The sequence below is a fragment of the Rhinolophus hipposideros genome, assembly GCF_964194185.1.
Source record: "Rhinolophus hipposideros genome assembly, chromosome: 14".
NCBI lineage: Eukaryota > Metazoa > Chordata > Mammalia > Chiroptera > Rhinolophidae > Rhinolophus > Rhinolophus hipposideros.
The window spans coordinates 61,694,992-61,715,802 of NC_138060.1; the positions used below are offsets into that span (position 1 = coordinate 61,694,992).

Genomic DNA, 20,811 nt, shown 5'->3' on the forward strand with positions numbered 1-20,811 from the left:
ACAAGACTAACACCTCTTACCTCTGCAGAGCAGTAATCACTGTCACTCAGAGCAGGGACAGTGCCTTCTTAAAAATAACCTCACTACTCCCTAGAGTGTTCCCACAAGCTGGGGAGTTGTCCAAGTGAGAACAAAGAAGCACAGATCTCTGAGCTTCTCCCACATCTGGGATACAAGGCTGGGACTTTTTTGTTTGTAATTTTGTTTATTATTGAACCAACTTGAAAATACAGCCCACGATCATGTGAAGGAGAAATTCCCACATAGTGAAGCAGCTTCTTGGCCTCAGAGCCAGCGCCGGGCTCCCGTGCGTGTGTTGAACAGGTATTCTCTGCCTGTACCTGAGCTCAGGTGGTCAGGAAAGAGAGACAGCACTGCTGGCCTCAGCAGAACTGCCTCCCGCCCCTAAGAGTAGGAGAAGATGTCCCAGGACCCTTGTGACACCCCTGCCCCCGCTTGATCCAACCTGTCCCCTTTCTCAGCAAACCCTTTGAGGTCTGGCTCAAATGCACAAGAAGCACCTTGATTCCCCAAAACTGGACACTAGCTCCCCTGAGCCCAGTGCCGGATCACTCTGCCATAATTCACTGGTGCAAATGGAATGTCTGGGGGCCTCTCCCCTCACTACCTTCCCCCTTTCACTGTGAGGAGAAACCAGACCAGCTCTGAGTCATTTCCTGGTCCTACAGGTGTTTGATAAACATTGGCTGAAAAGTGAGTGGGAGTGAGAGCTGACTCCACTCAGGGAAAGAGTAGATGGTGGATGCCTGGGGGTAGGAGACACGGAAATGGGGGAGGGAGAGAAAGTGGGCCCAGGTGGAGAATGGGTTGGGAAGAAGGAGACTCACGGGAGTCCTGTGCGCTGCCATCAAAATGCTGCTGAAGGGAAGAATGAGAGGGTGCAATGAGTTGAACCCCATCCACAGGGAGCAGGTAGAGGCCTACTCCCAAAGGGATCGGGAGCCCACTTGCCTCCTCCCTCCTGATGGTGCTGGCGTGGGCACTTCCACAGGGGTAGCTATCCATGGGGAAGAGGGCAGACTTGGCAGGGGAGTACTCAGTGCCCACACACCACAGGATGGTGGATTGACATACCAGGTTCATGACCCTGCTGGGTGCCTGGGGTGTCTCTGTCCTTGGTGCCTCCATGAACCCTTCAATGGACCCCTCAGTTCCTTGAATACTGGGGCAAAGGAGGAGCAGGAGTACAGGATAAGGCTCTGGGCCCCAGCCTGAATTTAAGAGATGGACTCCCAGGCATAGAGGTATGCAAAGGAGGCTGACCTGTTTAGCAGCAGAGCCTGGGCTGGTTTGCTTGGTGCTGGTAGCACCTGGGCCAACCTAAAATGCCAGGAGAAGGGACCAAGTGTGAGGGCAACAGATCTGCTGGCTCCAGGAACCAGCACCATTCATCTACCCCTTTATATTGGGATAGCCAATGTCTGTGTGCAGTGTCCATATTGTTACCCCACCTACTCCTGGATTCAGTCCTGTGCCCACAAGAAACTCAGAGTCTTAGGAGCAGATCCGGTTTCAAATGGAGATCAGGGGTCAAGAATAGGATAAATGCCCAATGCATGAAACACTCAGAGTCTCAAGTCCTGGGCCTCATCCACACCCATCCTATTCCAAGCCTGGGCTCTGCCAATGATGGAGACAGCTTCCTTCCTGTGTCTCTCGGCCTCTAACCTCACAAGCTCTGGTGGCAGGGCAGCCCTCCTTAATATGTTTGTCTGCTCATCACCATGGGTATTTTTATCAGCTCTTGGCTGAAACCACCTCTCCCACACGGGGTCCATTAGTGGCCTGGGGGAGGCAGGGGACACAGGGATAAGAACCCTACCCCCGGAGCAGCCTGCTGAGGAGCCAGCCCAGAGCCAAGAGGAGAAGGGCACTGGTCACTGTCAGCACCACCACAAACCAGGGCTCAGGCTGCCAGAAAGCCTCTGTGTCTGTCACAAGCAGGGGTGTCATCACTGAAGGCACCTGAAATGGGAGCCACAGCCTCACCACTGCCCTGCCAAACATCTGATCATCCAGCCTTCAATCCCCTCCAAGGGCTAGGCCACCCCACGCCCCAGATTTGCTCTCCTGTATTGCTCTTTGCACTCAATGTTTCCCCCTGGGATGCCTTTCCCCATCGTCCACCTGGAAAATGGTGTCTCCTCACCCTCCAAGATTGTCTCTCCCCACCCCTCAACGGCCCAAGGACCCCGTTACTGTGGTTCTGTGGGTGCTGGTGGCCACTGTGCTGGCCCTCCAGGGAACTAGATGTACGACGACGGTCGCTGTGGTGCTGAGGTGGGGGGTGGAGGGACCTGCATCAGCCACAAGGATCAATAACTCATAAGTCTGAGGTGGTTCTGGCCAAGGGGGCCCCCACATGAGGTCGTTGTGCACCAGCACAGCTCCTTGCAGGCTGAATCGGCTCTGACTATTCCCTGAAAGCAGAGTGGCAGAAGAAGGGGGGCGCTGCTGGCCTTGCCTGCGCTTCTCTTACCGCCTGGTGGCCCCATGACCCTTACCTCCTATGATGCCATAGGAGAAGGCCAGGCGCTGTGGCTCCTGAGGGACCCGACATGACACCTTGGTCACTTCCATGCTACGGCCCAGGGAAGTGTGGACTGTGAGTTCTTGAAATGGGGGCTCACACTCAGGGGGATGGTCATTCACATCCTGGAGGAAGGTAGCCAGGTCACCCACTCCCCAAAACCCCAGGCCAACCCCTCAGCTTCCTCCCACCACAGCTAGAGCGTAGGTGTCAGGCAGCAGGCTCCAAAGCTTTCCATTTGAGACCCCACCCCCTCCAGCCAACCAATGGAGGAAACTGAGGCAAAGAGTGGAAAATCAGAATGTCAGAGGGAGAGGAGAGCTTTTACCAAGCAAGGCCTCAGGGCTCAGTTACCTCGACCTCAATGGTAATGGTGCAGGAGCCTGAGAGGTGGCGGGTGGGGTCCTGGTCTTGGCTGTGGTCAGTCACCAGGACAGTGAGCCTGTACAACTTTTGCTGCTCATAGTCCAGAGGCCCCAGGAGGTGAATCTCCCCTAGAAGGGGTGGCCACAGCCTCAGCCTGCAGAGTCCACTCTGGGTCTACCCCTCCATCCCAGCCCTAGGGCGGAAGTACCGCTGAGACGGTCCACAGCAAAGGTGCCAGCGCCTCCAGAGGTGTCATACTCAATAGAGTCGTGTGGGTAATCCATGTCCGTGCCCACCACAGAGCCCAGCAGGGTGCAGGGCCTCACATCTTCCCGAACCCGGAATGTGCGTGGGACACAGGCTGGGGAGAACTCGTTGACAGGTGTCACCATCACCAGTACTGGCACCTCAGCTGGAGGCCATTAGGTAGTCAAGGAGCTGGCCTGGGGTACCCAGCCCTGCCCTGGGGGTCTGAGGAGGGAGACATATCCCTGCCCTGGGAGAGAGGGTCTGGAGGAAGGTAGGCCAACATCCCTCCCCTGCTGGGGGTGGTCTAGGAGAGGAGAGATATGCCCACCCTAGGGGTCTGAAATGGAGACAGCCCTGCCCTACCAGTTTCTGAAAGACGAGAGGTGCCCCTGTCCTGAGGATGGGGAGAGGGGTACAGAACAGCCCTGTCCTGAATGTCCAGGCCTGGCTATGGTCACTCACTGGTCATCTGGGGCTGCCCACCATCGAGCACCAGGACGGACGCTGTGTGCTGAAAGCAGTCCCCACGAGTGTCACAGTCCAGTGTGGCATTCACCTGGCCACAGGGTCCAGAGAGTAAGGCCCAGCCTCAGCCTGGGAGAGCTTTGAACCACACTGGGCTGCCTCGAGCCAGGGCATGCACAGATAGCTTACCGGGACCCCGTTTTCCGTGCTGCCAAGCAGGTAGGCTCCACCACCACTCCTTCACCCCCATGGTCTCAGCTCCCACAGACTCTTGGCCCACCCCCGATCCCCTCCCAAGCACCCTGCACGTGGGTCTGGGGGGGGGGGTCACCTCCAGGACCCTGTCGTTGAGACAGAGGCTGGCTGGGCCAGAAGGACTGTGGAATCGCAGCTGGTAGTCGAGGGTTGAGCCAGGAGAGTCCGGGTCAGCGCAAGTAAAGGTGCTCAGCACGGTACCTATAGGCGCGGTCTCCGGGATTTGCGTCCTGGGAGCAGAGCGCCGGCGGCAGGGTGGGAGTCGTGGCCCGGCCGCGAGCCGTCAGTCCTCCCAATGGCCAAGGTAAGGCTCGGGTGTACTCACACCAGCAGCGCTGGGAGGCAGCGCGGGGGCCAGCGATTGACCGGCCGCACGGTCACAGTGAGATCGAGCTCAACGCTGGCCCACGGCCGGAGCCGCTCGAAGGCCTTCACCTGCAGCGCAGTGACCGCCGAGCCTGCGGCGGGCGCCAGCTCCAGGGGCGCCGTGGTCCGGATAACGCCGTCCGCTGGGAGGCGCGAGAGGGTGGGGGACGCAGAGTTCGGCTCCGCCTCCAGCTCAGTGGGGTTCCCACCCGCCCACCCGAACCGCTGTCGGGGGAGCGCGCTGAGCCTGGCTGGCCCCCCGCATCACCTCCGCCAAAGCGGAGTGTGACCCCTGCCCAGCCCTCAAACGCGACCTCTACCCATTTTCTGCCTCGGCTCCAGCCTCGTTTCTCAGGATAGCGAGAAGGTAGTGCAGGTCACCTCTGAACCAGCCTCAGAGGCATCCTCGTACCCCGCTCCACACCCCTCACCGCGTCCGATGGAGAAGAGCCGGCAGGGCACCGGAGAGAGGATTTCGTAGCGCACGTCGAAGCCCCGAGCCTGGACCTGAACCACCTTGGTCCCAGGGACCACGTCCTCCGGAATGGTGATATTCTGTTCCTGCTCCCTGAACCAAAAGGGGGCCGCTGGCTCCTGCCGGATCCCGTGTCCCCCTTCCCCTCCCAACCCCCCCCACAACCCTTCCCCGCCCAGTCCTCAGGCCTCCCCCCCCACCCCCCCCACCCCGGACTTCCCTCAGACTCAGGCTAGCTGGGACGCTCCAGCAGCCCCACCTTAACCGACTTCTACTTCCCTGGGGCTAGGCCCTGCCTCCTTCTGTACCCAGTACACTGTCCCAGGGTACAGAAGCCTTACAGGAAGGACACCTGGCTGGAGGAGGGAGCAGGCAAAACTTTCACCATCAGCATCCCTCCGCAGCTTTGGTTTTGTCCAAAGGTCACCAGGATCTGAAGCCGGAAGACCTGTGGTGGCACAAAACAGGAAGGGAACCGCGGTGTGCGTCAGTCTACCTGTATGTCTATGCTCAGTCTTCCCTTCAAGTAGACAGGCCCCCTCAGGACCTCCACAAGGAGCCCCAGCACTTGCTCACTCCTCCCCAAGACCTGTCATTCTGCTGACAGGTATTCCTTTGAGTCCCATTCTTTTGGGCGACAAATCCTTCTATTAGGATGCAAATAGCCCCCAAAAGAGTGATATCGGAGTCATTCACAATATGACTTATCATCTTCGAGTGGCTAAGAGCCAGGTACTAAGACATGGAAGTTTTAAAGAAGGAACTTCCCTCCTTCAGTCTGCACTAGACACTTTACCCAGAACTTTCTCTTCCTGTGTGCCTGCTCTGAACTCTCTCCTTTCTATTTAAGGCACCGTGAGCTCCCAAAACCAGGGATCTCTCTTCTTTCTGGAACTCCAGAGGCCACCACAGAACCAGGCCAAGGTGGGAGGACAATCAGAATGGGGCAGCAGGTGCAGGTGTGGGCTGTGTCTGGGAGAGGCAGCATAATGCAGGGGGCCAAAGTGGCCAAGAACAAGCAACTGAAGGAGGTGGTGGCTCTGCCCAATGCATGGAGATACCCAGATCCCAAGTTACGCTCACCTTTCCAGCCTGGCCTTTCAGGCCCTGGGGAGGTGCCTGCAGCCAACCCTGCCCATTGATGGAGAAAGGTCCAGGGAAATATGGAGGATCCTGGGCACTGGTGATGCTCATCTGACAGGACAGAGATGCTGGAAGCCCCAGCCCAAGCCCCCAGTGCCCCAAGCATCCCTGTCCAAATCCCCAACAGTCCAGCAGGTACCTCCCCACACTCCCCTATACCCCACCACTGACACTTACCCTAGCCTGGGGTCCGCGGGCCCCAATCCTCAATCCTTTCTGCTTTTAAACCATTTCTTTTGTTTTTTAAACTACATTTACTTTTTGGATTACAAAAGTGATACAGAATTTTCATGGAGAATTCAATACACACAGAAGAACTTGAAAGAACTCAGCCCCTAAGAGTTTCCTGTAAGAAGAGCCATGGTCACTGGGGGATGGGAGCCCACAGTGGCTGTCTCCAAGAACATGTATCATGCAGAGGCTCAGCTGTCCATTAAAGGGTCCCTCTGCAGGCTGCGCTTGCCCAGGCAGGGGCTGGGCTTGGTTTCCCTGTGCACCCCCATTCTGCCCCCACTGCCCATGTGCTGGGCTCACCTGGGCTCCCTGGAGTTCCAGGCCTGGGAGCAGCACAGTGTACAGCCGAGTCCCAGGTGTGACTGTTTCCGGTACCTGAATGATTTCCCCAGCTGGCCAGAGGGAAGGTCAGGGAGGCTCTGTTCAGGCCATGCCTGCCCACCCACTGCCTGCTGCCCTGGGCTCACCTGGGCTGGCAAATCGGCCAGCACACTGAATATGGCCAGCGTCCCACTGCACATCCACAGAGAGTGGTCCCTCCATCACATAGTTGCCACATGTGAACTGCAGCTGCAGCTCATAATGGTTCACTGCCAGGGCATCCAACCTGGCCGAGCTGCTCAAGGTCACCTGTAGCAGGTGGGCAGTGATATGGGGCCTAGGCTCTCCCTTGCCCATACCACCCCTGGCTTTGTGAATTTAGGGTCTGTGCTTGTTTCTCCATGGTTCCCAGCTGTGCCCATGACCCTACCTTGCCCACATAGATCCCCTGCCACCTGGTCAAGCTGGGTGGGTTGAAGAAGGTGGTGTGTGGTTGCACACGGAGCAACTTCAGGGTAGGCGTGTGAGAAGAGCAGTTAAAAGAGAAAAACTGAAGAACGGTGCCAGGTCCACGGCTATCTAAGACATTTATGGACCCGGGCAGGCAGTAGAGGTCTATGAGGAAGAGACAATATGGCTGGTGGCCACCCAAGCTCATGGAACCACACACAATAGCATAGTCCTGCCTTTCTGCCAGAGTCTAGCCACATCTTGGGACCAAGCAGACAAAGCCCTTCCTTGTCCCCCACATCCAACAGTGGGTCAGCTCATTTCACAGACTGGGAGTGAGGATTTGGTCGAGGAAGCAGCCAAGAAAAAAATGAGGGTCAGGGGTTCAGATCTTTGCCCTTTCCTGGCTCCCCACCTCCCAGCCCCTGCCCTCTGTGGTAGATTATCTGACGAGGGTCAGGACTCCACTCCTCTGTGGAGCAGAGAGATAAAACCTGGGGTTCCCCACCCACCAGCTCCTCACCAGAGACGACCAGGGCAAGAAGTACCAGGGGCCTGAGTACCATTGTGTCCTAGAGAGATAGACAGTAGAGGAGACTCCGGAAGGCCAGCAGTGTTTGTCAGGCCCGCCCCGTTGCCAGGTGGGTTGTCAAACACACTGGGTAGTCAGGACTCCTGGGCCTCCCAGACTGCAGTCCCACCCAGCCCTGGTGACTGAGCTCTAGATTCCAGACAGGCATCCAGAGGCCCCATTTTTTTCCACTGCTCCCAATGAATTTCCCCATTCTTTACTAAAACCTGAAGGAGATGTGAGAAAAGAATCAGCTTCGGACAAGGAAACCGAAGCTAAGGGAAGTCTTGGCCATGCAGTCCCTGGAGACAGAGCAAAACAGTACCCAGGAAAATTGGGGCCAGGACCTGCTACCCCACAGAATCTGAACTCCAGCTGCACCCCTACCCCGGCCCACTGTTAGAACATTATCTGCCTACAAAATCTGAGCCCAATGATCAATAAAATCTCTCAAAAGTTGTTTACCTTCATCAAGCAAAAGGAATCCTTTGTGATAGAAACCAAATAGTAGTTATTTTAGGTGATATCAATTGTAAGGGGCACACATGGCCTCCTGGAGAGGCTAGGGATATCCTATGTTTTGATCTTGGTGATAGCTGCCCAAGTGTCTACAGATGTTAACGTTTATTGAGCTGTACCTTTGAGAATCGTCCATTCATTGTATGTATGTTATATGTCAGTTTTTAAAAAGCTGTCTACATTTGCACTCTCCAGTTCTTTACCTCTCACTCTCTCTTCTACTCACTACAATCAAGCTTGTCCCTCTTTCCATGAAACTGCCCTTGTCAGGGTACACAGAGATCTGCAGACCGCAGAATTCAATAGTTCATTCTCCACGCTCACCTCCTTGGCAGCATTTGACTCTTGTTCCCCAGGGCTCCTTAAGTGCCCACACTCTCTACTACTTCCCGCCTCTCTGGCTGCTCCTGCTTAGCTCCTTTGCTCGTTCTGCTTCACCTTCCTTACCCCCACCCAGCAGGGTGTTCCAGGGCTCAATCCAGACTGTCGTCCCCTGTCTAAACTCACCTCTCCCATCACATCCAGGCACGTGGCCTTAAGTACCATCCACTCCTCCTGCCTCCCAGATGTAAAGCTTCAGTGCTGATCTCTCTCCCAAACTCCAGAGGCACACACCCAGTGGCTGACCTTGCATCTCCTCTTGGAGGTTTGACAGGCATCTCAAGGGTCACATGTCCACAAATGATCATTTGATTTTCCTCCCCAAACCCACTCTTCTCCAATCTTTCCTGATTCAGTTCATGACAATCCCATCCAACTAGATGTTCAGGCCAGAAATCTAGGAGTCATGCTTGATGCTCTCTTTTCCTACTCATATTCACGCATCAGCAAGGCTTGTTTTTATCTCCAAAACATACCCCTAAGTGACCCCCTTCTGTGCACCAGCCCCACCTAGGCCCGGGCCCTACCCTCCCTTGATGGATGAGGGCAAGAGTCTCCACCTTGATTACAGAGTGGTTCTCCCAAAGTAGCTGGGATTATCTAAACAGGAGCCAGCCCAGGTTATTCCCTGCTCAACAGCCCTCAATGCTCCCCATCACACCGAGAACAAAACCCCAGAAACCCCATTCCTTTCTAAAGCTGCTAGGCTTCTGGTTTTGCTGACTTCTTCACTTCTGCAACGCCTACCATCATAGACCCCGTGGACCTCTTTACGTTAAGCCCTGTCCTGCTCCTGGACTCTCAGGGCCTTTAACTGGCTAATCCCTCTACCTAGAATGCCCCTTCTTGATCACCCCATGATGGCTCGTCCAGATCCCATACAGAATGCCACCTCCAAGAGCCCTCTCTTCCAAGCTAGCTGGTCACCCTCATTCCCTGGTGTTTTTCTGTCTACTGACTCGTCCGTCTCCAGTGAGACAGTATCCTTGAACCTAGCCTGCAATCATGGGGCGCCTCAGGGAACAGGCTCTGACCATCCCCGCCAGAGAGCGCCGCCCTAACCCCCTGCACGCACTCTCAGTCTGCACGTAATGCCAGGAGGAGAGGACGCGGGTGTTGCCGCAGGAATCACTGCTAACCGCGCGCTCCCCACTAGAGGGCGGCCCGGCCCAGCGTGGCCCAGGCGCCGGGCGGAGAGGGTGCTGGCTCTGACTTGGCTGAGGCCACTGTCCCGTGCTGCCGCGATGTCCCGCGCTCCCGGAGTCCTCCCATCATTTCCAGGCATTGTCCAGGCCCGCTCCAGGAGCGGATCCAGTGGGTCCGGCCCAGAGTGGGCCACTACACTGTCGGCCGGACGACTGGGGGTGCTCTGCCAGTTCCCCACGGACACAGCCGGGGAACCCGCGCGCCCACAGGGTCCATGCGGGAAGGACAGCAGTTCTATCCTAGGAAAAATGCAAAAGCTGAGGCTACCGCGAGGAAGAGACTTGCTCTGGGTCACGCAGCGAGCCCGGAGTAAATTCAACAGCCCAGGGCATCCGGGAGTCCCGGGTGGAACTGCCTCCAGCCTTCCCAGAGCTGGAGCTTAGTGGGTAGTGGGCGTGGGGATCGCCCACCCAGCGGGGCCCGAGGGGCGGGGCCACTTCAGCCCCGCCCGGGCCCCATTGGCTGCGGCTCCAGGGGCGGGGCGCGGCTGCCAGATGTTGGGGCGGCGGCGGCGGCGGCGGCGGCGGCGGGACCTACGGAGAGCGAGGAGCCGCGGAACCAGGCAGCGGGTGAGGGCGCCGCTGGCCGGCCCGCCCGGCCCTCTCCGCACCGCTCCCGCTGGAGTTAGCAGAGGAACTGGCAGGACTGGCTGGAGCTCCGGCACGGGCATGCACTGTACTAGGCTTGACAGCTTCCTGGGCCAGCTCCGCTGGGAACTGGTGAGGCTTGGGAGCGGTGTGACTTGTAAGGACACGTGTGGTGGGGTGCTCGGCTGCGGTCCGGCCCGAACGACACGCGAGTGGGGGGGGGCCGTCCGAAGTGCTCTTCCACGGCGGGATGGGGGCGGGGCGGCCCAGATGGCCCAGATGGCCCGCGTCGGGTTTCGGACGGTTGGGAGTAGCACTGGGCATCAAGTAACAGCCGCCCAGCTGGCCGTGCTGCCGGGGCAGCGAAGGGAGCTGGGGAGCGGGGTGGGGGAGAGAAACTTCTCGGTGGAACAGTGGGCTTCGAGGGACTAAAGAGGTGCTGCGCTGCAGGGGATGCCTCCTGTCCCAGGCTGGCCTGTACCTCCTTCCTCTATCCCCCAGCTGGCAAATGCTGTATCCTGCTCGGAAAGACGCTGTGGGCTTTGGGGAGCCGAACCTCTCAACAGGCCCGGGATGCCCCCTCCCCCCAGCCCTGAGCAGGACCTACTTCCCGATGCAGGCCCGCAACCCTGCCTCCCGCCCTGGTGGCGGGTGCCGACTTGCCTGGCTCTGCGTGCTGCAGCCTGCCGGACTGCCACCAGGTCGACTTGTGGGAGCCACACGAGCTTCGTGTGCCAGCACCCCCATGCCCTGTGCCCACTAGAGGCCTTGCTGCCCAGGACTGCAGGCCTGTCCAGCCCTCCTGGGCCTTCAGTTCTAGGATTGGCCTGGCCAGGCAGGCAGGGATGACAAGCATGCCCCTCCGACTTCTGCCCTCTCTTCCTCCACAGCTGTGTGGCCGGGACACAGGATCACCCCCAATGCCGGGCCCCCTTCAGCCACCCCCCAAACCTGGCCCAGATGTCCGGCTCAGCCACCGGCTCAGGCCTGCAGATACCTTGGAAGAGAACTCCGTCTGCTGTGTGGAGGAAGAGGAGGAGGAAGGTGAGGGGACAGGAGACAGGGGTGTAGCTTTAGGAGGCCCCAAAGAGCATGCCCTGGACTGGGACTCGGGCTTCTCTGAGGTCTCAGGCAGCACTTGGAGAGAGGAGGAGCTACCCGTACTGCGGCATCCAGCACCCCCAGTGTGGCGCCCCCACAGACAGCGCCTCTCAGCCAGTGGCCTCCCCCTATCCGGCAGAACCCCAGTGACCAGTGCACCACCTGCTCAGCGACCACGGCCCAAGTCCACCCCAGATGCCTGCCTGGAGCACTGGCGGGGGCTGGAAACAGAGGACTGGACAGCAGCCCTGCTGAGCAGAGGTCGCAGTCGCCAGCCCCTAGTGCTGGGGGACAATTGCTTTGCTGACTTGGTGCACAACTGGATGGAGCTGCCTGAGGCAGCAGGCGAGGGAGACGATGGGGGTGGGCCCCGTGCCCGTGCTCGCCCCCCCCAGTTCCTGCTTGGCCTCTCTGAGCAGCTGCGGCGCCAGCTGGCCAGGGCCCGCCGGGCAGCTATGGCAGGAAAGCGACTGTCATGCCCACCTCGCCCGGAACCCGAACTGCCTGCAGATGTATCACGCTTTGCAGCCCTCATGAACTGCCGCAGCCGCCAGCCCATCATCTGCAATGACGTTGTCAGCTACCTCTGACCCTGCCCTCCAGCCTGGGACAATAAAGACCTTTCTGTGCACTGTCCTGGTTCCGTATGCCTGAGTCTCCTGGAGGCAGCCCTAGGCCTGCGAGGCACAGCCCAGGAAGGTTAATCTAAAGAGCCTTTTCCCTCCCTCCAGGGGTCCCTGTGTGCCCTTGTCACAGCCCATGTGCGTCACTGCCTTGTGTTTCATCACCCCTCCTCTCCACTTAATGCCTTTCTTCAATAAGCATTTATTGGGCGCCTAGTGTGGGCTCAGGATGCAGGGCTTGACAGTGCTGTGGTAGGGTTGCTGCCTTGTCACAGCTCATAGTGCACGGGTGGGAAGGCAGTGTCGTCGTCCTCACCTTCACAGCTGAGCTCCAGTACCAGCACCCGCTGCCCAGGCTCAGGCACCCAGCCTGCCACCTGCCACATCAGTTCCGTCACCCTGGAGGGGGGAGGAGGGGAAGGGGTTGGGGGAGACTGGGTAGGTGAGCGGTGCCCGTCAGAGTGCCCTGGCACGGGCTAGAAGGTGCTGATATGCCATAAGGAGCCTGAGTCAGGAGCAGGAGCAGCTCAAGACAGGAAACATCTGAAACTATTTTCGGAGTGGCTGGCAGAGCAGGCAGGAGGCAGGAAGCTGTGAGTCCCCTGGGAGTGGGCTATGAAAGGGGGCTGAGCTGGGTGTGGAGGAGCTGCGGGCGCTGGCCAAGCAGGCAGCTCCTGGAGGCCCCTCCTCAGGCTCTGGGCCTTCACCCCACCCCCAGCCCATTTGCTGGCTCCATTTGGCAAAAGAAAGCTTCAGGAAGGTGTGAGGGGCCCAAATGGGGTTGGAAAGAGGAAAGGCTTTGTGTCCCCCACTTCGAACGTCCAGGGACAGAACAAGGCCTGGCTAAAGCCAGGTGCGGGCCCACCTGAGGGACAGGCGCTGGGCCTGCTTTGCGGACGGCCATCCTACTGAGTAGAGCAGGGCGGTGCCTTGCAGAAGCATCTTCACCTTCAAGCCATATTGTTCCTAGAGAGAGACAGGTCAGGCGACAGCTGGGCCAGGTTGGCCCAGGCCTGGGGATGGAGAGGAACAAGGCACACCTGGAGATAGGCCAGGAGTGACTTCAGGGTCCTCTCTGGCTGCTCAGCAGGCACCTTCAGACGGACCCAACAGGTCCACTTCAGGTCCTGGAACTGTGGTGGGGGGAGCGGGGGAGGAGTGAGAAGCTTCCCACATACACACCCTACCCCTATCCCAGTGACCAGAGCTGATGGCCCCTTTCCTAGAGAAGGAGCTGGCCTAGAGGCAGGAAGCAGAAGCCAGGGGGTGGGGGTGGAAGGTGGGATCTGAGCCCAGAGTCTCAGCACCCTCCCCGCCCCATCCTGGGGCCAGCACAGGAAATGGGGCTGTGGGGCCCCCACACAGGGAAACAAGCAATCCATCACACTAGCTGGTTGTGTGTGGAGGGTGGGGGGGCGGTGCTTCCTGAGGAAGCAGGAGCAGGGCTGCTGAAGTCTCTGATAAAGCAGCTTATTCCTCAAATGCAAGGCTGGGAGCTAGGGAAAGGAGGGGGGCATCCTGTCCCCTTGTCCCGTACTGCCAGGGCTTTGGACTACTCATGGGCGCACAGGGGCAAGGAAGACCGTGACCACTGAGGCCCCACTGGCCCAGAGACCCCAGTAGGGACACAGCCCACAAAGTCCTCCTCTTCTTGTCCCCTCTTTCCTTCCCTATTTCAAGAGTCTTGGGGTTCTGGTGCCTGGAACTGAGGGTAGAAGGGTGGCAGGCAGCCAGGGACCAGGACAGGTGACCCTGCCCACCCCCCAGAAAATACAGTGGGGTCAAGCAGAGGCAAGACCTGAGGTGAGATGGGGGACCTCCCCTCCCCCTCCACCACGGACAAAGGCAGCTTGTGTGTTAACTAGAGGCAGGGCCCCTCACAAAGGGGCTCTGTGTGCTGTGCCCTGAGGGACCCCAGGGCTACTCAGCAAAAACCCAGTGCTGGCCCATGACCTCTCCCCTTCTCCCCTCACCCCTGGTGAGAACATTCTCTCCATCCCCTCTCCTGTGCCCCAAGGAAATACCAACTACTTCAGAGCCTGGGCACACAGCCAGGGCCATTCACAGCCCTGTGCTCGAAGGAACACACGCACACAAGCCCAGGAACACCCACACATGTACTCACATGGACACCTATAAGAGCCCTGCACTCCCATCTGGTACACAGATGTGCAAGCATGCTCCCTCCATGCCCTCATGCCACAGGGCCAGGGATGGCCAGACCCTGGCACACTTACACCTGTGACACGAACACACACATCCCCACAGGGCTGCAGACCCCACACCGGTGGCAGCAGGGAGCTCAGTGCCCTTTAACTCAGCTAGTGGGGCAGGCCAGGGTCCCCAGGCCCTGCAGGCGGAAGTTAGGCTGTTTGGGACTAGGGCCCTAGTCCCCCCCTCCCCACAACCTCCCCCTCAGGGGCACTCTTGGGAAGGAGGGGCTGTGGGGATGTCTGGCTCCATAATGAGTTAAAGCTGCAGCTCCCCCAGACAGGGCAGCAGAGGGATGGGGGTGGGGGTGGCTGACGGCTGCTTCCTGTGTCTGACAGGTCCCAGCCTGGCTTCACAGCAGCAGGAAGGGGGCTGAAGGGAGTCTTAAGGACTCCCCCAGTCCATGTTTTGGTTCCTTCGAACTACAAGCCAGAGCAGGGCCTGTTTGGGTAGGCGCAGGGAAAACCCAGGCTTGGCATGGGTGCGATGTCAAGGGCTCACCGTCCTGACGGCTGGAGCTCCAGGGATCCAGCGGCTGCAGTAGTTTTCAGCCAGGTGCAGATGGCTGTGACGAAAGGCCCCCAGGGGCCGTGGCTGGCCCACCACCTTATACAGCTCCAGGCCCATCAGGCCCGCCACAGCCGCTGTAGTGGTGGCAATGGCTGGGATAATCTGACCCACGATTTGCTTGCTCTGCCAAGGACAGGAGATTTGGTCTGAACCCGGGCTGTAGGGTTAGGGTTTGGTACCCACCTCTAGGCGGAAGCCCCAAGGGGCAGGGTCACCTGGGCACGGCTGGCCGGTGGGATTCCATAGTTCTGAGCTCTCAGGCTGGCCGCTGCTGCCACAAAGTCCACATGGAAGCTGCTGTCATCATCCTGTGAGGCCCAAGTCACAATAGCATTAACACTGCCCGTGTCCCTCACCACGGCCGACTGTGTGCCACTGCACCAGGCTTCTCATAATTCTCTTCAGTGGCACTCACATCTCCCCACTTATCGGATAAGGAAGGAGGCTGAAGGTGAACTGCTTCTGGGGTCCTGCTGGGAGAATTCAGGCCAACGGGTTCCAAAGCTCCCCTCTTAGCTCTTGACCTACCCCGACAACCTCCCCAGCCCGGCCCTGCACCCCCACTTGGACTCCTACCTTCTCAAACCTCAGGGGCTGCAGCGGGGGGCCCACGCTCCAGACTTCATGCAGTCTCTGTACCTGCTCAGGGCCTGTCAGGGGCGGGGGTATTGGGGCAGTCCTTAGCCCCATCTTCTGCACACCTCCTGGAGCCTAGGGCCTCTTGCCAAGCCTATGGCTTCTACCACTTTCAGGAAGACCTCTGATTCATGCTGTCATCTCCTCCCCAGCAGCCCCAGCCCACCCCTCCCTGTGTGTGCGTGTGTGTGTGTGTGTGTGTGTGTGTCTGCACATACTTGTGCATGCTATGTGACTGTCCTCACCTGGGGGTCATAGCTAAGTGCTCCCTAAGGCCCAATGGTTTATGCTTTTTTTGCTGAAAATCTGCCAAGGAAACAGTGGGGTAGGCAGCAGGGAGAGGGCCTACTGAGGGACCAGAGGATGAGAAAGAAGCATGGGCAGAGGACCTGAGAGGTAATGAGTTTGCTGCAGGGCCCTCAGGCCCCCTCCCTCTTCCTTCTATGGCACAGGCTGAGGGCAGGGTCAGGCTTGGGTGACAACATGGGGGGGTCAGGGCCAGGGACCTCACCAAGTTCAGCAGAAACCAGGTCACTAGGGAAGATGGAAGCCAGGTGCTGGGGGTCAGGCAGTGGCAGCAACTTCAGCATTTCCCTAAGCGCAGTCTGGTCCTGTGAGCCAGGCAGCCCATGCATCTGGGCGTATAGGTTAGCCGCTGCCAGCACGTAGAGGAAGTGCGTGTCCTGTAGCCAGACCAAAAGCAGGGGCAGATACATGAGCGAGCATGCAAGGGTGTGCAGGATGGGGCGGTGGGGGGGGCACTGCCCATTTGTGGATCTGTTTGAATGCCTGCCTCTGTCTCTCAGCATCTATGCATTTCTGCAGAATGCAGAGGTGCCCGTTTCTGCTCTCAGGGACCACATTCCCATCTCGGAGCTCCCAAGAGACCCCACTTACTTGACTGGAGTCAAACTCCAAGGGCTGAGGACACAGTTTGGAACCTGACCAGAAAAGTCTTCCATCCTTCAGCACCTGGGGAAATGGAGGCTGGTGGGCTTAGTCTGGTCCTCCTGAGCCCTCAGCCTCCTGCCCCGTATCTACCCACTTTGTCAGGTGGGAAGCGCCTGAGCAGCTGCTTGACGCTGTAATGGAAGCACAGTTGCCAGTGGCCACGGGCCCACACCACACAGTCTTGCCAGGTCTGTGGACGCTCTCTCAGGACACCCAGTACCACCCGCAGCAGGCTCAGCATCTGTGGCCCCTCTGTGTCTGCCAGAGAAGTAGGCGTCCTGTGGAGAGGATAGGAAGCCCGCGGCTAAGCCCTGAAGACACCGGTGCTATAGGCCGTGAACTCCCATCCACCCCTGTTGGTGGCCTTACCGCTGGTGGCGGTTAATGGTCTCAGCAGACAGATGGAAGAGCCCCTCAAACTCATCCCGGGCCCACTGTTGGGGAGGGAAAAACCATAAGGTGTCAGGTGGGGAAGAGGTCTGCAGCTGAGAACTGAGGAGGGGGTGTAGGGGTCTCCGGGGTGCTTCCCACCTGCAAGGTGTGCTCAACTTTGGTGGGGAAGTGCCGCACGGTGCAAACAGGGTAGGTGATGTCCTCAGAAGCTGTAGCCAGGGCGGAGTAGCCCTCAGTCACGTGTGGTATGAACACCGAAGCACTGCCCTGCGTGCCCTGCGTGCCCGCCTCCAGCAGTGGCTTCAGATAGTGGATGCAGCGAGTAGCCACATAGTGCCCTGACAAGGGGGCAGAGGGTCAGAAGTGGGCCTTGGACAAGGGGCTAAGTTCCAAGGTCGAGCACTCACGGGCCTCGAAAGTATCCAGGGCGGCAATGACACCATCCACACGGGAGAAGAAGTTGTCGCCGTAGATGTGCTCTGTGGTGGGATCCAGAGGGGAGGTGAGCGGGGTCATCTGCAAGTCTGAGTTGAGGCGGTGAGCGGCCTCTGCAGCCACCTCTGCCTTGGGCCTCTGAGAAGAAGCAGGAAGACGCTGGGGCGCTGGGGGACTTGGAGGAGCACAGTCCAGACACGGGGTGTGGGGAGCGGCAGGCACTCACATAAACGTCCTGAAGCGTGAAGAGGAACTGACGGCTGAGGTTGGAGCGCTCCACGTGGTCCATGTCAGCAACCGTCACACCCCCGCCGCTCCCGGCCCCCAGGCCCACGAGGGCCAAGCCTTTGAGCAGCTCACAGCCAATAGCACCAGCACCCACCTGTCAGCAGGAGCAGCCTTAGCCAGAGCGTCTGGCTCGGCCCTACCAGACACTCCCAGCCTCACCACACCGCTCACCAGGAGGTAGTGCTGGCAGCTCAGCTTCTCCTGAAAACCAGCCCCAAATACCGCGATTTGCCCATCGTAGCGGCAGCCTCTCTAGGGGACACAGACGCAGGTCAGTGTTGGGCCCTGGCCTGTGCCGCATGTCCCTCTTACACTGCGTTGTCTAGGTCAGGACCTCAGGACCCGTCCTCCTGTTTCTCTCCTAGTCCTGGATTTGGGTAAGGCGTACACCCCTACCCCAGGTTCTCACCGGTGAGCAGTCCTCTGGATTGGGAAGGGGCTCCCCATCTTCTGGGAGGCACTCAAGGGCATCAAAGTACAGCCACTGGTCCAGGGGCATGAACTTCCTGCAGACAGCCTAAAGGCCAACACTTTAGCCTAGGGACGCCTGCCACGTCTTAACCCCTCAGATCTGGGCTGGGGGCTGCACCTAGAGTGGTGAAGCCCCCAGGGCCGCTGTCTGGTGTTGGGCACCCTCTGGCATGCACACTGACCTCCACACCCCTCTCAGCCCCACCCTGTCTGTGCCTGTGCCCACCTTTAGCACTTCCTGGGCGGCCACTGCACCCAGCATGGCTGCCATGGGGCTTAAGCCCCCAGCACTACTCAGGGCGAATGTCCGCACGAGAGCCTCATCCAGTGGCTCTTCCAATGGCTCTCCATCTGTCCTCCTCAGTGGGTCCAGGTCCCGGGCCAGGCTCACCACCCTATCTGCATCAGCCTGTGGGGTAGAACTCCACTTCCCACTCAAACCCTTCAGGCAGCCACCCACCCTGTTCCACAGAAAGGGAAGCTAAAAGCCTGAGTGTGGAGCAGACAGGGGCCCGGCCACCAGACTGTGCAGCCCCAGCAGAGGACTCCCAGAGCCAGACAACGTCCCTGGAGGCTTCACCAACATGGATGCAGCTTCTGGCCTGGATCTGAGGGGTTAGAAGGCCGCAGGGGTCCCCAGGCTTTGTGCCTGACATCTCAGGGCCCCAGTCCCCAGTCTGGAGACAGTGTTTCTCGTTTCCTTTATATGAGTGGGAAACTGCCTCTGGGAGTCAAAGTTGGATGTGTGAGATAGTCCTGTTGCTTCCTGGCAGCTGAGACTCCAGTAAGAGTTGGGGGGAGAGGCAACAGGGCCACTCACGGGATCCCAGGGCTTGGGTGGGCGGCCAGTGAGGTGCTGGAACGTGTGCAGTGCACGGAAGGCCTGATGCAGGCAGTGGGCACGGTGCACCTCCCGGGCATTCGGGGCCACCACACGAGGCTGGAGCAGGGCTGCTTCCAGGGGCTTCTGCAGAGGGCACCAGGCTCAGGGACAGGTCCAGAACAAGGGGGCCCCTCAAGGCTCCTGAGTACCCCACCTCCGATGCACTTGCACTCACATGTCTCACAGTCTTGGGTCTCTTGACCTCAGTGACAACCCCGCCACGCCAATAACAGGAGAAATTTGTTGTGTCCCCAATCTCCAAGGTCCCATCCTCTGGGGGAGATCCAGCCTAGTTAGCGTGACCTCTGAACCTGAGTAGGTCCCCACACCCCATCCTGTCATCCAGTGTCCTCAACCTTGCCCCACCCTGAGGAAGGCAAAGGGAGAACCTATCCCCAAGGAGCAGGCTGTGTCTGCCCCCAGGGGGGCTTCGGTGCTGAGCCTGGATTGGAGTGAGGTTGGCTCACCCTGCACGCGGATGGGCCGGGGAGCACAGCCGTTGAGCTCGACCATGCCCTCAATGCCGGAGAAAGTCACCAAATCCCCATCATGGAATTGGTGGTTTTTAGCCTCTTTTCTCAGAGTGAGAATGCCCGGGGAGCCCTGGAGAAGAAGTGGCTTGGCTCAGCGTGCCTGTACGTCTTCCACAGGCTCCGGCAGCCCCTCTTTGGCCCACACCTTAGTGCCCACCTGGGAGATGTGCTGGATGGCAGCTGTCAGGGGTTCTGCCTCTGTGGGGTCCTGCACAGTGAAGTTTTCCCCAAAGTCACAGAACAGCTGCCTGTGGGAGGGTGGTAGGGCTCACTGGGGTGGCTCCAGGGTTAACCACCATGATGGTGGTGAAGGGTGAGAGACACTAGGGCAAGCCCAGAGGGCCAGAATCAGGCTTGGGAGCTGGAGTTTGAGCTTGCTGCAGGAGCAGGTCTGGAGGCTGGGGCGGAGGTGCTAAGCAGAGGGGTGGGACTTGAGGCCAGAATAAGGAAGGGATGCTGAGATAGGCCAAGGGCTAGGTGCAGAGGCACTTTTGCAAGCCTGGAGCTGGGGACAGCACTGGGACCCGTTGCTGTCTGTGATGTGGCAGGCTAGGCAGGCAGTCTCACTCACCCCACGAGGCCCCGGGTGTCGGCCACCAGAAAGCAGACTCCGTGCTTATGGCATAAGGTGCCCACCTTCAGCTGCTCCTCTAGGTCCGAGGCAGTCAGCACCACCACCTACGTGGACCTCATGATCAGCAGGGCCAGCCCACCCTGCAGCTAGGGCTAGAGGAGGAGCTACGGGCCGGAGGAGGAGCTACGGGCGGGAGGAGGAGCTACAGGCTGGAGGAGGAGACTGAGCTGGCCTGGGGGGTGGGCTGGGAGCTGACCTGGAAACCCAGCAGCAGGTCCTCGGTGATGTCGCCTGTGTGGACACAGACCCGGACGGCTCCGTTGAGCTTGGCCACAAGTTCCAGAGATGCCTCCGCCCTGCTCTTTCCCAAGTCCTGCTCCGAGAGGAAGAACTAGAGAGAAACCCAGTTCGGTTTGAGCAAGGAGATATCTCTTGGGCCCTAACTCCACCCTAGTCTGAGAGCCCATAGCCCCCAGGACCCTCACCTGGGCAGCCAGGTCAGACCAGCAGGTGGGGTGGGGATCATGCAGAGTGAGGCTACCCACACCCATCAGGACCAGGTTTTTGGCCACCTCGGCCCCCAGACCCCCAAGGCCTGACAGCAGGACCTTAGCCTCTTGTAGCCTCTGCATGGCCGGCAAACCCAGCACATACCTGTGAATGGGAAGTAAGGGGACAGGCAATTGGAGATCAGAGGTCAGAGGCCACCCCACGCCCCTCCCCACCTCGGGCCTCACAGTTGCCGTGAGTAGAGCTCCTCATCCACCAACTTGGAGGTCTCCAGGACATCCATCCTGAGGCGTGGGGCTGCACAATAGGCTGCAGCGCCTACAGATGGGGTCTCTGTGGGCGGCGGTGGCAGCAGAGGCCAGTGCCCAGCTGTGGCTAGGCACTGAGGCCAAGGGAGTAAAGGACGCTGCTGGTCACAGCTTTCTTCCTGGCTCGTCTGTTATTTCAAGGAAAGCAAAAGCGAAAGTGAAACTAGACTCTGATCGGGTCCCTG

General features: G+C 59.1%; 3 protein-coding genes across 8 annotated transcripts; 1 reads left to right on the forward strand and 2 right to left on the reverse strand.

The window, feature by feature from the left end:
• Nucleotides 1-203: 203 nt before the first annotated feature.
• On the reverse strand, nt 204-7,514 carry CDHR4 (cadherin related family member 4). 5 transcript variants are annotated; one of them, XM_081072473.1, is made up of 19 exons: nt 7,399-7,514; nt 6,856-7,040; nt 6,572-6,734; nt 6,405-6,496; nt 5,811-5,921; nt 5,069-5,175; nt 4,684-4,820; nt 4,212-4,395; nt 3,963-4,116; nt 3,629-3,722; nt 3,126-3,329; nt 2,906-3,045; nt 2,526-2,676; nt 2,221-2,441; nt 1,844-1,986; nt 1,285-1,341; nt 1,096-1,183; nt 849-876; nt 204-341 (listed from the first exon to the last, which is right to left on the reverse strand). In XM_081072473.1, the coding sequence occupies exons 1-19, from the start codon at nt 7,439-7,441 to the stop codon at nt 286-288; spliced, it is 2,358 nt and encodes a 785-aa protein (XP_080928599.1). In that variant the 5' UTR covers nt 7,442-7,514; the 3' UTR covers nt 204-285. The 5 variants fall into 5 exon arrangements, with proteins under 5 accessions (XP_080928599.1, XP_080928600.1, XP_080928598.1 ...); XM_081072474.1 differs by having other exon boundaries at nt 3,629-3,677; nt 7,399-7,511; XM_081072472.1 differs by having other exon boundaries at nt 849-879; nt 7,399-7,511.
• Nucleotides 7,515-9,653: 2,139 nt separating this feature from the next.
• Nucleotides 9,654-11,876, forward strand: INKA1 (inka box actin regulator 1). The gene is made up of 2 exons (XM_081071287.1): nt 9,654-10,271; nt 11,030-11,876. Exons 1-2 carry the CDS (start codon nt 10,047-10,049, stop codon nt 11,828-11,830), a joined length of 1,026 nt encoding a protein of 341 aa, XP_080927413.1. The 5' UTR covers nt 9,654-10,046; the 3' UTR covers nt 11,831-11,876.
• Nucleotides 11,877-12,043: 167 nt separating this feature from the next.
• On the reverse strand, nt 12,044-20,764 carry UBA7 (ubiquitin like modifier activating enzyme 7). Of its 2 annotated transcripts, XM_081072340.1 has the most exons (24): nt 20,546-20,764; nt 20,294-20,462; nt 20,065-20,199; nt 19,806-19,912; nt 19,392-19,482; nt 19,169-19,304; nt 18,877-18,974; nt 18,639-18,785; nt 18,045-18,227; nt 17,757-17,864; nt 17,519-17,599; nt 17,286-17,441; nt 17,032-17,197; nt 16,763-16,962; nt 16,601-16,665; nt 16,326-16,509; nt 16,178-16,252; nt 15,792-15,963; nt 15,221-15,294; nt 14,860-14,952; nt 14,576-14,767; nt 12,904-12,996; nt 12,729-12,829; nt 12,044-12,262 (listed from the first exon to the last, which is right to left on the reverse strand). In XM_081072340.1, exons 1-24 carry the CDS (start codon nt 20,599-20,601, stop codon nt 12,133-12,135), a joined length of 3,012 nt encoding a protein of 1,003 aa, XP_080928466.1. In that variant the 5' UTR covers nt 20,602-20,764; the 3' UTR covers nt 12,044-12,132. The 2 variants fall into 2 exon arrangements, with proteins under 2 accessions (XP_080928466.1, XP_080928467.1); XM_081072341.1 differs by lacking the exon at nt 12,904-12,996 and having other exon boundaries at nt 12,047-12,262; nt 20,546-20,752.
• Nucleotides 20,765-20,811: the final 47 nt, after the last annotated feature.